The 15,911-nt window shown below is 33.3% G+C and overlaps 2 protein-coding genes across 3 annotated transcripts; both read right to left on the bottom strand.

Annotated features, from left to right (window-relative positions):
- Window positions 1-1,698: 1,698 nt before the first annotated feature.
- On the bottom strand, window positions 1,699-6,790 carry LOC121204913 (uncharacterized). 2 transcript variants are annotated; one of them, XM_041075706.1, is made up of 5 exons: window positions 6,462-6,790; window positions 5,830-6,277; window positions 5,510-5,734; window positions 4,320-4,703; window positions 1,699-2,456 (listed from the first exon to the last, which is right to left on the bottom strand). In XM_041075706.1, the coding sequence occupies exons 2-5, from the start codon at window positions 6,229-6,231 to the stop codon at window positions 1,989-1,991; spliced, it is 1,479 nt and encodes a 492-aa protein (XP_040931640.1). In that variant the 5' UTR covers window positions 6,232-6,277; window positions 6,462-6,790; the 3' UTR covers window positions 1,699-1,988. The 2 variants fall into 2 exon arrangements, with proteins under 2 accessions (XP_040931640.1, XP_040931641.1); XM_041075707.1 differs by having other exon boundaries at window positions 5,830-6,280; window positions 6,462-6,758.
- Window positions 6,791-7,060: 270 nt separating this feature from the next.
- Window positions 7,061-14,064, bottom strand: LOC121204914 (UTP--glucose-1-phosphate uridylyltransferase). The gene is made up of 21 exons (XM_041075708.1): window positions 13,820-14,064; window positions 13,677-13,724; window positions 13,477-13,568; window positions 13,300-13,390; window positions 13,134-13,194; window positions 12,953-13,030; window positions 12,802-12,852; window positions 12,609-12,682; window positions 11,941-12,013; window positions 11,784-11,841; window positions 11,620-11,666; window positions 11,474-11,539; window positions 10,853-10,885; window positions 8,808-8,860; window positions 8,667-8,742; window positions 8,534-8,590; window positions 8,367-8,450; window positions 8,186-8,284; window positions 7,995-8,099; window positions 7,439-7,510; window positions 7,061-7,331 (listed from the first exon to the last, which is right to left on the bottom strand). The coding sequence occupies exons 1-21, from the start codon at window positions 13,870-13,872 to the stop codon at window positions 7,299-7,301; spliced, it is 1,404 nt and encodes a 467-aa protein (XP_040931642.1). The 5' UTR covers window positions 13,873-14,064; the 3' UTR covers window positions 7,061-7,298.
- Between the last annotated feature and the right edge of the window lie 1,847 nt (window positions 14,065-15,911).

Below are 15,911 nucleotides of genomic sequence, written 5' to 3'. Positions count from 1 at the left end.
CTATCAAATAGTAATCAAGTCATTCATCTCAAAGACGAAGGACTCATTGCCATGTTTACTTTTTATTTATCATGTAATACCAATGAGAGGATATCATTTACCCACATTTTGGACTATGAATTCCACTGTTGTAAGTGATGCTACATACTGCAAAAGTCGTATACCCAATGCAGCAACTTTCGGTTCCTTATCTATTTGAACTCAGGCTTTTACTTACATCAAAGTATACAAGTCAAGCATACATGTCCGTCATCCACTCAGGATTAATGTATGTCACACTTTGAACGTCACAAGTGAATAAATCTATAAATGGATTCAAGATCTATTCTTCTTGGGTCCAGTTTGATATACTATTGGTCCAATCAGTCACATCTATATTTCTATCGTCTAGGAATCATCCGCCCCGATGCCCAAGACAAGACATCTCCTCAATTAAACTTGATAGACGGCATATTGGTCTTTCAATTAGTTTGCTCATTTTAGATTAGACTAAGGACATGTTTATGTTTATTTAAGAAATAAGTTATCTTTTTGTATTACGATCCGACCATATAATAATTTATTTTAACTGAGTTTAATTGAGTTAAAAATCGGTTGACTTGTTAACCAATACAAACTAGTTTAATTGAGCTAAAAATTGGTTGAATTGATTTTTCTATTTTTTACATATTTTTATTTTATGGTTTTTAATAATTTATTTGATAACCAAAAATTGATGCCGGAGTAGTTCAATCATATGTGAAAACCTTAATTAAAACCATAAACCCTAAAATGCTCACACTTATAAAAGAAGCTCAAGATGAGAGAAAAAAATATATATATAAAGAGAAAATAATATTTTTTGTCTTTTTTTTGTCACATAGTAACTTCTAATAGGTTATCTTTTTAAAATAGATTTAATGGTTTGACTAAAGGTTGAACTAATGGATGTACCAATTTGAAAAAAAAATAAGTAGTTTAAATAGCACTTCTAACCAAAAAAAAAATAGGTATCCAAAAAAAAATTGATATAATTTAAAAACCAATTTGTAGATTAAACTTTTTTTTAATTGCATAAGCAGAATTATTATGTAATTAGATAAAAACTTTAACCACAGTTATAAAATAAAAAATCTTTACATATATATACAATGTTATTCCTATAAAAAAAATATCTAATCTTAAAAGTATCTTAACTCTTAAGTAATATAGCAAAGCTCATAATACAAAGTTATTTTAGTCCAATTTCATTGTCATCAATTTAATATTAAAAACAGCTCGAAAATGCTAAAAGTAAGTCTAAAGTTGACGTTTTAGGCCTATTGAAAATAGGACTTCAAATTAGTAGTAATTAAAAAAATTTCTGAAATCATTAGTATGGTTTTTTATCTATATTCTCATAATATTATTTCTTGATTAATTAACTAAAGATTTTTATTATTAAATAAAAATTTATAATATATGTTCAAAATAATCCCTTATTATGTGCTTTTGATTTAGATTGAATCTTAACTTAACTCGAATAAGTATTGTTATCAGTACAGGAGAACGTGAGTTTCAATGCATTAAAACACATTGTCTTCCTATTTATGAGTTGAAAAAAACTATACATGCTTCTAAACATTGTGTCAAAATCTTCCTTCCCTAAGCCAACAGTAAGTAGCCAAAATAACCAGTGAATCACCGTATGAGCATCTGAACTGAAACTATTCTCAAAGATTCAACAGCAAAACTTTGTAATAGAATATCACAATTAGTTCGTATCATTTTGACACTTGATCATAGCCAAGATGAAAAAACTTAAAAAGTCTTTTCTTTCAAAGAAAAATAGAAATGGAAAGAACCTATAATAGTCCTCAAATTTGGTTAATTTCCACAATGGCTGATTTTCTTCAACAAAAGCAGCATGAACTGAGATGATGGACCGAAACCGGAGAAAAACCAGCAGTCAAGCTTCTGAAACTCTACCATTTACTACTTGTTCTTTTCACATTCTTTCTTTTTATAATTTAACTTGCTTGGAAGTCAAGGAAAAGATGCAATTTCTGCAACAGCAACTCACGAGTTCCAAAAGGAGGTTTGCTACTAGTAATCCAATCCTTCTCGAGAAGACCTGCTTTGGCACTAGTCAGCATCTCATGGTGGAAAGCAGACACAATGCCGTAAATTGAAGTCCTTAAAACATCAGCCATTGCGTATGCTTTAGAATATAGTGGGTCATCTCTCCTTTTTCCTGTCCTAACATCTCTTCTTCCAGTACTGAAGGTAGCCGATTTCGTGCTGAATGCTCCCATTAACTGATGAGATGGTTGTAAGCTTATTTTTTTCCCCATCAATGTTTCAACAGCAAGTAAACAAGCTATGAGTGTTGAGATGGCAGCAGCATTGCTACCAGATAGTTGAGCAACTCCAAATCGGTCTTCCCTACGCGAGCGTGAAGTTAAGGAAGCAAGTGCTCGAGCAGACCATGTGTATACCTGTAAAAAGGTGACACCAAAAGATTATTAAATTTGATACAAATTACAATCAAATGAGTCAATCTATATTTTGCTCAAATCTCAGAGAAAAGCCACAACTGAACTAAGCAATTCATGCATATGGATGAAATTTCTCGCAAGAGAAAACACCCAATATAACTTGAAAGGGTAAAACCCAACCTTGGCTGAGCACAAATACAATCAGCCTCAAAAACTATGCTCCACCCCCTTCAAATGTGTCTTGATACATAATTAGGTTATATATACTAAGCAAGCAACCACATAGAAACAAGAGAACAAAGCAAACCCAGAACAAAAGCAATTACAGCAAGCAAATAAACCTACAAAGAAAAGTAGTGTTTGTAACCAACTACCTGTGCTGCCTAGGGATGTAAGATTCCCTAGTCGATAATGAGAAAAATACCAAAGTTACCCAGAGATTGAAGTGAGCATTAAAGGCAAAAATTTGTCCAATATGAATGCCTTCAAACATTTTCAAGTCTTCTATATAATTCTGAAGGTCATACTCTCGTATTCATATTCAAATATGTGCCTGACACAAGTGCTTTAAGTAGGATAAAGTGTCCGGCAAACATAGCCTTCCTACCAAACCATGTTGCACATAAGGTGAATAATCTGGGGATCAATTTTTTTCAAGCAGAGCTAGGATGAGAGATCAGATAGTCCCCTCCCTTCTGCAACAGGGCTGTAATTTTTTATTATATAATTTATTTACTACTGCATGTTAATTAAATTAGTGTCAAATACTATTTTCTTCGGTTAGAAATAATGGTACATGTGGAACGTAACTATCTCCATTCTGTTGCAGGAATACAACAAAATTTTAGTAATTTACAACATGCAAAAGTATCTTTAGCAACAGATCGGCAGAGAAATCCCTCCCAGTTAGCATTGGTGCCAGAGAACCAGGGATGGAGGTGTAGGGGGATAAAGATTGTTAATCCTTTCAATAGCAATTAAAAATATTACTATAAATATCCACCACTCTTAACTGTTAATTACCCATTTTAATATTTTAAATGATTTAATCTCAATCTCAATTTTAAATTATAAAAAACACAAATATTGATTATTGTCATAAAGTAGGGAAAATTTCAATTTCTTAAATTAATATTTTGATTTTAAAGCTTTATTATAATAGAAAAAAAAATTATTCTATTTCATCACCATCCTACAGCACTAGAGCATGTTTTTCTAACATTACCAGATATCCTTCCAACATACTAATCAGATTATGAACCAGATATCCTATCTAGAGCAAACACATATACAGTTTCCCACTTGTGATAAATGCCACATAAAGCTCCCAGGATGAGCAGAAATACCAGCAATTACTTAAATGCCTTCTTGCAATTATTACCAAAAAGTTACCGTTTATTTGTCTAAAATGTGAACAAAACTAGAACTATTGATAACAAAAAGTTCACCTTACATATAATAAAAATTAGACAAACAAATTTGATGTAAGACCACCGAACCATAAGATTAAGGCATGCTTATTTTAGATAGATTCAGAAAAATACCCTGAAATTTGGGCTTGTTTCTATCTGAACTTTATTCTTTCATTAGTTTCGCTTTATACTCCTTAAATTTGGGCTTGTTTCACCTCATATAAATAAGTTCATGCTGAACTGTTGAGGGTAGCTTTAGTTGTTCTAAACTTACTACTTAAAGAAAATGTTACAGACATGAGTGCTTTTCGCTGTTTTCATAAATGGAGCTATGATGCTAAAAGATTCTCCTGATTAATTTGGACTCTTATCATTGTGGTGTAATGGTTCTGCATGATGAATACGCAATATGGGATGGGTGCATACACACCTCTAGAAAATGTTGTCATACCTGGAAGTCATTCACTAGCTCGTGGCATTTTGAATTCTGTCGGGGGTTAGTTGGTGACTGCAACTGATCAGATATTGAGAAGGTTTTATCATCTGAAGAACCTTCAAAACCTTGGACCAACTTTGATGCAAGCTGCTCCAAAGGTCTCAAACATACAGCTGCAACTCTTTTGTAAGTCTCACCAGTTTCTTCAAAGAAGGCAGCTCGACGCCAGTAGTCAACATTATTCTCACAAACCATACATAGATCAAGGTATGCAAGATATTTCAGAAGAGAAGCTGGAGAGCTCTCCTCTAATGTAGCTAGGAGAGGCTCACTTGGATTTGTTTCTGCTGCAGCTGATCCTTTTGGTGGTGCAAATATGAACCTTTTAGTATGTAGCACCTATATCAAAGCATGAATATAAGTGCAATGAAATATGTATAGTAAAGAATGTCACTGAATCTGAACAAGCATGTTCTCTATGTACTGTGGAAGCATGCAAAAGGAAGTGAAATAGTAACCAAGAAGATGATATTAGTTTAGCCTTTTGAGCAAGACAAGAAACCTATATTGCTCGGATTCTTATTTGATTGAAGCACCTGTGTCCAAAACTTGTGTCTAATACATGGATATGGGAATATGACCTCTAAGAATCTTCCAAATACATAAAAGAACTCAGAAAAATCCAACCATACCCTATCCAACACTCATACAAGTCTGAGTAACAATAGCAACAAACACCATGCCAAAAAGCCATAGCAGCCAAGACATTTGATAAACTACAAACAGTTCATGATCAATAAAGCTAGTAGTTTACCATACCAGGAATTGAAAGTTGAGAATATAAAACATACACAAAGGAATTTGCCACTTCAGAAGACATGAAAAAAGATGCAAGAACGGTGGTGTTTCTTATGCAACAACTATGAGTACATATTTTTAGTGAACTGACTCAATTTGATAAAAACACATATCTATCAGCAGTGCATAAATAGAATTGATTTATAGATTTAATCCTCTTTAGAATCTGGCAGCTAATACCACGAGTTCTTCATCCACAAAAAAGCCCTAGAGGTCAAAGAGAATATGCCTAGGAATTGGAAAGGTGATTTACTTACCTATTAGTGTTAGAAATTACATTAGTTTAAACTTTAATCACACATGTTAGAAATGGCAATTATTTTATGTGTTTCGAAGTTAAAACCAACCTGATGCAAATGGTGAGTTAACTCCCAACAGAGAAACATAGAAAAGCAGGCAGCATAGGAGATTATGTGTTGAATAAAAAAGTTCCCGAGCTTGAGATCAGTGCTAAAATGGTGTGGCAGAAATACCAACAGCAGTGCTGAAAATAGATAAGCTGCAGCAGAAAGCTTCAATGCCCTAATAATGGCGGAAGGGATCCCCATCTTGAAGCTAAAGAAAAGGGGACGCTGTAGACAAAAAGCAAACAAAACCCAAGTCATAAAACAGACTGAAAGAAGATATTTTTCAGAACAAGAAAGACTTAACAATATTATAAATTCACCTGAATGATGGGGAACTGCAATACCCATCGCCGCTTATAAACATAAAAAGAAGCGTAGAATAACCCGGAAGCAAAACCCTTAAAACCCACTCTTCCATTGAACCCACAAAAAGACACAGCTGAGAGAGAACCCGAAACAGCGGCGGCCGTCAGCAACACCGGAAAACTACGTCTAAATTTAGGTTGGGGAGATAAGACGGTAGAGAGGGACACAGAGAACAACAGCTGGGACAGATGAAAGCTGAAAAAGGAGACGAAGATTGCAGTGGCGGAGCGCCAGGAGACGATCGTTATAGTGAAGGCCAAGAAAATCAAGCTACTTAGAATCGATTGCCATAGTAGGAACCCTACCAACCGGTTCTTCACTACCATGTCTGATTCAGCTGCAGTCCATGAACACATACTGGGTTCCCCTTTTTTCCTTTTAAAAGATTCAAAATATCTGAAACTACTGCCACAAAAATAGATGTTTAGGTCAAAAGTTAATAAAAATTTTCAGCTACAAATATTTGAAGCAGAATTTTTATGTGCAATGCTGTGATAATCAAATTAATAGAAATTAAGAAAAGGAAATAATAAACCCAAAAATTTTATAAAAAAAAAAAACAAGGGAAAAGACGAGAGTTACTTACCCAATCAGTAGTTGAGCTATGGAGGGGAAGAGGGAGAGGGGAGAGGGGAGAGGGTTAGAGCTGGTGACAATGTGAGAATACGGTGCAGTCAAGGTCAAGGAGACCAACAAGATGGTGGGGAGAAGAGAAAAGGGCAAGGAACAGAAAAAAGAAGGGGGGAAATAAATAAGAGTGAAGGCAGTTTGACAGTATAGAGGAAAAAATTTTGGAGGCGGCTCATTTACGCTACATTTGATTTGAATGACCTTATAGACACGTGAAATATTTTTCCGGTCATTTGAGAATGAGTATAATGTATTTCATTGTCACTATAAAATATCTACAGTCCAGGGACAAGGATAGTAGTTGTTCAATTCTTTTTAATGCCAAACACTTGAACATCTTTTTTAGCTCATTCTTTTCTTACAGCAAATTCAATACATTCATATTTTAATTATTACTTAAATATGAACTAAATTTATTTTATCATTATAGATTTTAAATTATTAAAACAATTAATAGTAATCACATGAAATAGAACATATTAATTAATACAATAGAAAATTATATCCTTTAACAACTCTCAAGTCTCAAACTCAACCCACACTTCTTTGGCATCATTAGTACAAAGGAAAAATTATTTACTAATTCAGAAAGTATACAATATCAAAATTAATGTTTTTCAATAATATGCAGACCAAAATCAACCAATTTTTTTTTATATATATAAATATACTCAATGACTCAAGTTTGACTTCCGCAAGACCACAAAGTAGATACTACAACGTAACATGCTTTTATTTTCCGATCTAAAAATGGACCAAAAATCAGATATGTCAAATCTTAACCATTGAACCTTTAGCTGGATAAGTCTCCGGGGCCATTGATCTCCTGCCCACAATAAAAAACATTACAACCAATTAGCAAAACACAAAACCAATCCCAGTAATGGCTGTAAGAAAGAGACTGTGGTTCATTTGTCATCCCAATGTTTTCACCTTGTTTTCGATTACAATTCCGTCCGGAATCTCCAACTTTTCTCCTGGTTTTGCAGCAATTTTCACTTTTCCCTGTAAGAAAAGATAATAATTCCGTGGAAAATTTAAGTGTCAAGAAGAGGAGAAACTTGAAGCATGGTAACAGCAAAATTAGCACACAATCGTAGTCTGAATGATCAAACAAGTTTAAATCATCCGGTATCTGGATTTTCTAGCAGACCAAGTATCAAAACAATTGATTAAAAGTTTAAAACAATGGTCCAGATTTCCTGATAGCAAACATCGGCGACAAAATTGGCGAACTAGGGCAATAGATCAATAATTTATAACCATTCACACCATATTTAGGATCAAACTGATATTTGGACATATATTTTCATCAAAAGGATCATAATAGAGGGAAATTCTACTAAGCTGAATTCCGAACACTGCAACAATCAGGACAATATTCAATCTCACCAAAAGAGCCATTTTAATGCTTCGTAAATAGCTCATATGGAATGCAAAAGTCTAAGACATGCGAGTAGCTACACAACAGTTGGAGGGTGTAATATACCTTGAGAACCATACCAGCACCAAACCAAACATCACCAGTCACGGTAAGGCTATCAAGATTAATGATGCTTGGGATTGTCTTGAACCGACTTAAGAAGTTGCTAACCTGTTAAGAAAATTAATATATATTTATAGGTCATTATGGAAATAGCATCCATATAAAAGTGCAATATCAACATGATAAGTACTAACCTTCTTGAATTCAGGCCCCAATTCAATGGATGGGTTTTCAGGATTTGCTCTAGCACTATTCCGGCTAACGAAGCCATCAACTAAGGTGTAAAGATCAGACTGAAAAAGAAAATATGAGAACATGTTACGGAAACTTCTAATTATTATCCAGGGTGCAATGTTAGAGGAAGAAGAAAATAACCTGGACAAGAAGCAAATCTGAAGTTGCCTTCACCGGAAGGAATCGCGATCGAGGTACGTTGATACCAATAGCATGATCAAAGAACTTGTACACACATGGAAATAACACAGTTAGACCATTTTTTTAGCACTTTAATACATCATAACCTTAAATAGTACAATTTATACCCTAATTGCTGCACCAGCTGCAGTTTCCAGTTGAAGAACTTTGGTTCCCTCGACCTCCTGCAGCCAATTTTATCATTTGGATATCAGAATTCTACCAGAGGCAACGTAGTAAAGAAAAAAAAAAGATATAAACCTTTGGGTTTGGAATTATCTCCATCTTGAGTGCATCAGCTTCCACAAGCCTCTTTACTGCATTTAGGTTCAGCCACCTGTAAATATATCATTAGTGCCTAACCTATAAGCAGTTACAATACTTTAAGGGAGGGTAACTTACAAATTGTTTGTATTGAAAATTTTAAATTTCTCTATAGACTTGAATTCATTGACCTGTTACAAAGAGAATCACATCAGCCATAAACCTGACGAATGATTATCTTTGTCAGTGTTTCAGTGTATGACAGTGGTGCAGAACGAACTATTTTCAAATGAAAATACTTGAGAAAGAATCTAAAAAATCTTAATAAAAATTTTCTGAAAGCTCAGGAGAAACACCCAAAATCTCAAATATTGACATCAAAGGTTAAAAATAGAATGATCGACAGACTCAATTTATCATAATCCAATCTACCAGAAAGTGAATTGATGGAGGTATTTATAGGTCAACTCTAAATGATAGAAGAAAATCTAACTGTAAACCCAGTAAAATGCAAACTGATATTTGGAGAATAGAAGTTGGTTGGCATATCATTAGGGGAACAAAGAGGTAAAGAATACTACTAAAATTTAGAATAAAATATACTTGTTTGTATAAAAAACATATATATATATTCTCAAAGTAAACATGACCCTAATAATTATATACAGCATTCAATGACCTACCAAACAATCAAGATTACAACACTCAAACCATGAATTAAGCCGTAAGCATCATTTTTCCTGAAACATGTGCCACAGCCAGAGATGTACCATGTTTCTAGTAACAATGTCCTCCTCTCCCTCCCTCATTCATTTACTTCTTACTCTACTAGGGTATACTTTTCCATAAAAAAAACCTATCAGTACCACCATCCAAACAATAACAACAAACCCTGTTAAATTTTGTAGCAAAAGAAGATCCCATCATTTCTCCTATCCATTTTCTTCTTCCCTAACAAGGTATCTTCCGTCAACTTTTATCATCAAAGATCTACCACCAGCAGCAGCGACAATAACAACAAATCTCATCTTCAAGTAGCCAGTCCAAGGTTCCATAAGTAAGTTAACATATTTCTTTTGTAATTACCAGTTAAGTTTTCTTTCCCTCTCCCTCCTTTTATGTCTCTACCTCTCTTTTTCTTCTAATCCTGGCAAACAACATCACCTATCTTTTGCCTATGACCCTACGTTATCATACATCAATCAGTAGCACCACAACCAGTGATAACAGAAACCATCATCAAGCACTGGTGGTTCACACAAATCACCAGATCTTGTGCATTTGTCACTATCATGTTGTGTCTGAATGACAAAATCAAGTTGGCCGCCCAAAGCAGGCTTGCACATATTCTTTAAACTTTCTATTTCCCTCAATTTCTGACTCTCTTGAAATTTGGAATTATTCTTGGTTGTTTTATGTCATTAAGCCTACATTTACGGTTCTGGAGTGGTTTAGTCATGAAACTCAAGTTCTTGCAGAAATATGATCTTTAGGGCCAACTGGCATCGGGACAAAAAAAGGGGTTGCATCAAATTAAGAATAATCTGGTAATATCAGCAGCAGCAACTTGTCATTTAAGGTTTAACTGGATGAGAAAAGCTAAGAAGGCTTCGGTAGTTGGTTTAGAAGGGAAAGGCTTTAGAGGACCAACAACACAACAGAAAATAAAACTTGTTGCGGGGCAGCGAACTCTACCTCACTACTCAAGTTATTATTCATAGTTACAGTAAAGTGGAAATCCTAAACATTGATTTCTTCATTCAATCTTAGCCTATACCATACTACTTATAAAAATCATAAGTCTCAATGAGCATAACAATCTTGCAACCAGGTTAACCCTAAACTTCAGCAAAAACTAATTCTGCCAACCGACCCATAGAACTTCAACTTCCTTACAAAATCTACTGATGATTGATAATGTAGTAGTAATAACATCCACAATAAATCTGCTGATAATTGGTAATGTAATAACTTCCACCCTATATTTAGATGTAGCTTATCATAGGTGGCAACCCAAGGACCACCTAGCAGTCAACTTGCCTTCTGAACTATGGTCAAAATCTAATATCAAAACCACAGTATCTCCATTAAATTAATAAAGGAAAGTCAAAAGCAAATTGAGGTGGAAGAACAAATAAAAAACCAACAAACAGGCAAAGAAAGATGGAAAATGAATAACTTACATGTGCATCAGGGACTTGTGCAATTTCAAGGAGCTGAACCACACAAATAAATAAGAAGGTATCAGTTAGCATCTAATTTCATTCTTTTCTCTTCCTTTCAAATGTGCAGGAAAAGTTAGTTATATAGTATTAGGAAACATCTGTTTCTTTCTCGGTTGGTGATTCACCATCAAGCATTAAAAAACATTACTATCATGACCCAAAAAAACTAAAAAATAAACTGAAACAATCAGCTATATACAAAAGCTTAAGCTTTAGATTCTTCTGATTTAACTGCAATAAGTTCTTTTTTGAAGAAATAACTCCAGGTTTTTCGTTGGTCTAAAGATATGGACTATATTCTCCAATAGGAAAATCAATTAACAAAATTTAGAGAGATAGTGAGAGGTCGTTTATGCATTTGGTTTACCAAGCCATTATCACAAAAATATGAAACAGTAATTGTACTCCAAAATCCTATCTAAGGCGCTTATAAAACAATAATTATGCTCCACAATCCTATCTATGGTGCTTAAAACCAAATAAAAAGCTTATCTTTAAAACCTCAGATATACTTCTATTTACAAAAGGAGGGAGGATTGAAAGACAAATTCTAAAAGCAAATAAGAGCCCATTTCAAACCTGAACTTTTCCTTCATAAGAAATAAGAGTACCACCCTTCACATCAGCTAAGGTTTTGGGTGTAACCTACACAAACAAAAGCCATATAGCAATGATCACAAAGCTATGGAAACCAAATAACACAGATTATAGTTCTATTCCTGTACCTCCATACAGTATTCATTCTTGTTTTTGACCAAATGGTTCAAGATTTCTAGAGCACCTGTCAAGGACTAAAACTGCCAGAAAAGAACTTGAGATTCCTGTGTTAGAGTGTGTGCATGAGTAACAACTAAAATGTTGAATTCATTAGAAACCAGAATAAGGATACTCAAGTCAACAATAGCACCCAAGTTGTCTGAGTTGGCAACAAATGCATACTCCTTGTCCTGTAAGGAACAATGAAACACAAATATATTATCAGAAAGAATTTATAACTTCATGCATCAAATGTTTGGGAAAAAATCACATTGCGTTGTAGCCACAACCTGTGATAAGAAAGTAGCAAGCTTGCCACTGTTCATTAGAGCTGGGAACACATCACCATGACCAGGAGGATACCTTTCATCCAGAAAAGAAATACTCTAGTAAAGAGAATACCATCAAATAAGCAATTCAAAAAGGAAGAAAAGGCTCCAACCATTCTCAAACCTAATCACTGCAAGAAGTGAAGATAACTAAAGAACTGGAATATGAAAATTTATTCATTATGAATCATCCAAGTGATTGCAAAGATAGAACATTATAGAAACTGTAGAGACAACTTTGAGAACAAGCAGTTCAATAAACTTCATCCACCATTACAGCATGCAGAATCCAGTGAAAACCTTATACTTCATTTTCAAAAACTCTGACCCCGTCTTATAAATACCTTAATCCATAAAAGAGTAACATATATCATCTAGCAAAAATATTGTATGCATAAACTTATAGCACAGTTTTGAAAGCAACATGCACAATTAATACTTTCCTTAGGAATGGGCTGTGGCTCAGATGAATGCTGTAACAAACTTCTGAAACTCTAAATATTAATGCCACATGAATTTTCCCTACTTTCTTGATTTAAAACTAACCGATTTAATCATATGATACATCCATCCCTTGTTAAAACCACTTCAAATCTAATGTTCTCACAAGTTAGCAGGCAAAAGCTTACCATCCATCCTTGCCAGGCTGGCCTTTGCAAGGAAATGGAGTAAAATCTTCAGCCACCAGACGAGGATATTGGCTCTATCCAAATCCAAGAAATGAGGGGAAAATCAGAGAAAAGAGAATACTAGAAATGGATCTCTATTTTAAGCTGTCAAGTCTAAATTGAATCTTGAGAAGGTTAAATTCAATATCTCAACCTGATTAAAAGTATGAATTTGAATGTTTGAATTGGCATACTTCTCAACAATCTGCATTGTACAAGAATTATATGAAAATTAGATCGAATCTCTAATGAAAAAAAAATTGGTTGAAGTAAAACAAAATGGTCATATAAATGCAGAAAGAAACCTTCAATGTGTCATCATGGGTGTTAAATGAGTTCATCAGAACCAATGGAACGTTACATCCATATTTCTTATTAAGATTCTGAGCAAAAACAAAGAAAAAGACAACAGTTAGCTGAGCCACATCTCACTACATGAAGCAGAAAGAGAAATCAACAACTTATGAGGGAAGACATATTTATGACCTCAATCTGCTGAACAATTAGATCAAGAAATGTGAAGCCATTGCGAACTTCAATGACAGATCTGTTTTCAAATAAAATCAAACGAAGGAACAATTAGATGATTTTGTTACTAAGTAATGCAAAACACAAACAGTAGTGGTGAACAATTAGGAACAAAAGAGCATACTTAGGACCAGTACATCCCATAGTTGTCCCCAGGCCTCCATTAAGCTTTAAAACAACAAGTTTGTCCAATAGCTTCTTAGTTTCAGCAGGATCTACATATAGATTTATTCATAGATCAAACAAAAGGCAATCTCCATATTCGTTTTTGTTTGAATTGATTAAAAAATTAGATAATTACCGTCAGAAAGCGGAGCCAAGGTATCATAAGGCACAACCACTTCATCAGTTGGTGTTTGGATTTTACTCCATTCAATTTGTTGTGCTTCTCCACTTAATTTTCACAATTTTAATCGCCATTTATTGAAACATCAGAATTTGAAATCTAACAAAGATCAATGCAAAAAAAAAAAAAACGGTTCGCATTGAAATGGACATTACCTGAGATAGCGAGAGACGAGGTTGATGAATCCGTTTTTCTCATTTTCACTGAAAAAAAAAATCATCAAAGATCGGCATTATAATCATTATTGTTATTACCGTTAATTAAAATTTATTCAAGAAAAGCAACGATTGAAACGTACCCGATTTGAGAAAGTGTAGCAAGGTGAGATTTGATATGATCGAGTTTCTCCATTGGAAACAACAGTAACGAAGAACAATGACAAAAACAAGGGTGCTAAGTGTATAGAGTGTGGAGCGTGAAGGATGTGTGCGTGTGAGAGAGCTTTAAATTAAAATTTTAAGATCTAAATAACCTCGTGAAATACGCATCGACGTTTACTAAATTTTCATTTTTCTTTTACAATATAAATAAATAAATCAATAACAAATGATATTAAGAATCAGTCGTAGAGTACAAGCATTACGGACAGCTTGGCACCTGATCCAACCGCAGCGATGGTGATGGCTGTCCCGTTACTCTTTTTTTTTTTTTATAAAATAAAACAGCATTATACTATTACGATAATAAGAATAAAATTAATGACTTATAATATTTTTTTGAACTAAACCTGCATAAGTTGAGGAGGCTCGAGAAACACCTAGTTACTTATGAATCTTTTAGTAGCATGCTTAGTCATAAAATCTGTAATTTTATTGTAAACATTAAAAATATGATAGATACGTATTTTTCAATTTTTCTATATTAGCTTATGAATAGTTTGTAATTTCATAATATGACTATCAATAGATTTATCGGCTAAAATTAGTTTCACTAACAGAGCATTATCATACTCAAGTTCAACCTATCAATAACATTTGTTCCAAGCTAGTCGAAGTCCTTCTAACATAAACCTTACTTCAATCCTGAATACTTCATCTTTGCTTAATATCATCGAATAACCACATAACCAATTACTATTAGCATCTCTAATGGCTCCCCCAATCGTAGCCAAATAAGAGCTAAGCGAAACTGTACCATCTATATTAAGTTTAATCCACCCACTCTCTAAAGCTGACCATTTTTAATACTAGAATTGATCTATTTTCAACACTACTCAAAATAATAGAAAATTGTAAAATGTAAATAGACTTATTCACGGGCCTAGCCACCTGGCCTGATTAAAAAGTGGGAGAGTTCGTGTAAAAATATATGCTCGAAAAATGGGTTTGAGTAAAAAATAAGATCTGTTTAGAAAATGGGTCGGCCCTCAGGTATAATTTTTTTAGCCCAAGGCCCGACCTGACCTGAATATGAAAACAAACAAAATTTACTTTTTTTTACTGTTTTTATTATTTTATTGCTATTTTCTTATTGATTTTTTCACTATTTTACTACCATTTCATAATTATGTTGCTACTATTTTGTTATTTTTATTTGGATATTGTATAACTTTTATTTTATTGTTAATTTGATATTATTTTTCACATTTACTTATTAAGTTACATTTATTTTAGTTTTATTTAAGTATACATATTTTTTAAAATTTATTTTCAATTTGTTGAGAAATATTTATTTCAAAGTTTTTAATTTTTTTATGTATTATATATTTTTTAGAAAACTATATAAAAAATTAATACAGGCGGGACAAAGCAAGTTGGGGTTTTAATATTTTTATCCAAGCCAGGTTTGGAAAAAATTTTAAATTATTTTTTCAAGTCGGGCCAAATTTAAACTAAAAAAGGCCTAAATTTGTTGTCGAATCCAGCCCGACTTAAACCATAAACACCTCAAAATGTAAAAGGAAAAAAATGTAAATAAGAAAAATATGGCACTCACTTGACGGGCACCAAGCCCAAAACAATGGGTTTACAACCCAACTAACTAGCACCATAGGCCGATAACGTCAACAAGCTAAAATTCAACCTAAGGTGTTGGTCGGAGATCACGATTAGAGTTGCTCCTGGCCAAGTCGGATTTAGCCTAGACTCATGTAAGATATTTAGATCAATTTTTTAGTTTGGATTTCACTTGAAATACGAACTTACATTTTGTTTGATCTGATTTAAGAAAATGTAAACTCAGGCCCGACTTGATTCACTCATATTTGATTTTTTTAAAATTAAATTTTATTTAAAAATGTTTTCAAAAGAATATAATACACTAAATGCATTAAAAAAATTAAAATAAAAGTTTTCTAATACATTAAAAATATATGAAAAAGTACTTATGTTAAAAAATATAAATAAATATAATAAATATTTTATTGTATTAAATATAATTTTTAAAATTTT

This window comes from Gossypium hirsutum, chromosome A08, assembly GCF_007990345.1.
Source record: "Gossypium hirsutum isolate 1008001.06 chromosome A08, Gossypium_hirsutum_v2.1, whole genome shotgun sequence".
Classification (NCBI taxonomy): Eukaryota; Viridiplantae; Streptophyta; class Magnoliopsida; order Malvales; family Malvaceae; genus Gossypium; species Gossypium hirsutum.
Note: the sequence above shows the minus strand (reverse complement) of the source record. Positions and strands in the feature narration are given on the sequence as shown.

Excerpts from the sequence above, each read along its gene's own strand:
- LOC121204913 (XM_041075706.1), bottom strand. The coding sequence starts at position 6,231 with ATGTGTTCATGGACTGCAGCTGAATCAGACATGGTAGTGAAGAACCGG. Across the intron at positions 4,704-5,509 it reads TAACTCACCATTTGCATCAG|GTGCTACATACTAAAAGGTT; the intron begins GTTGGTTTTAAC and ends GCTTTGATATAG. Across the intron at positions 2,457-4,319 it reads AGCTAGTGAATGACTTCCAG|GTATACACATGGTCTGCTCG; the intron begins GTATGACAACAT and ends ACCTTTTTACAG.
- LOC121204914 (XM_041075708.1), bottom strand. The coding sequence starts at position 13,872 with ATGGAGAAACTCGATCATATCAAATCTCACCTTGCTACACTTTCTCAA. Across the intron at positions 10,886-11,473 it reads CTTATGAAGGAAAAGTTCAG|CTCCTTGAAATTGCACAAGT; the intron begins GTTTGAAATGGG and ends TGTGTGGTTCAG. Across the intron at positions 8,743-8,807 it reads ATTTTCAATACAAACAATTT|GTGGCTGAACCTAAATGCAG; the intron begins GTAAGTTACCCT and ends ATATATTTACAG.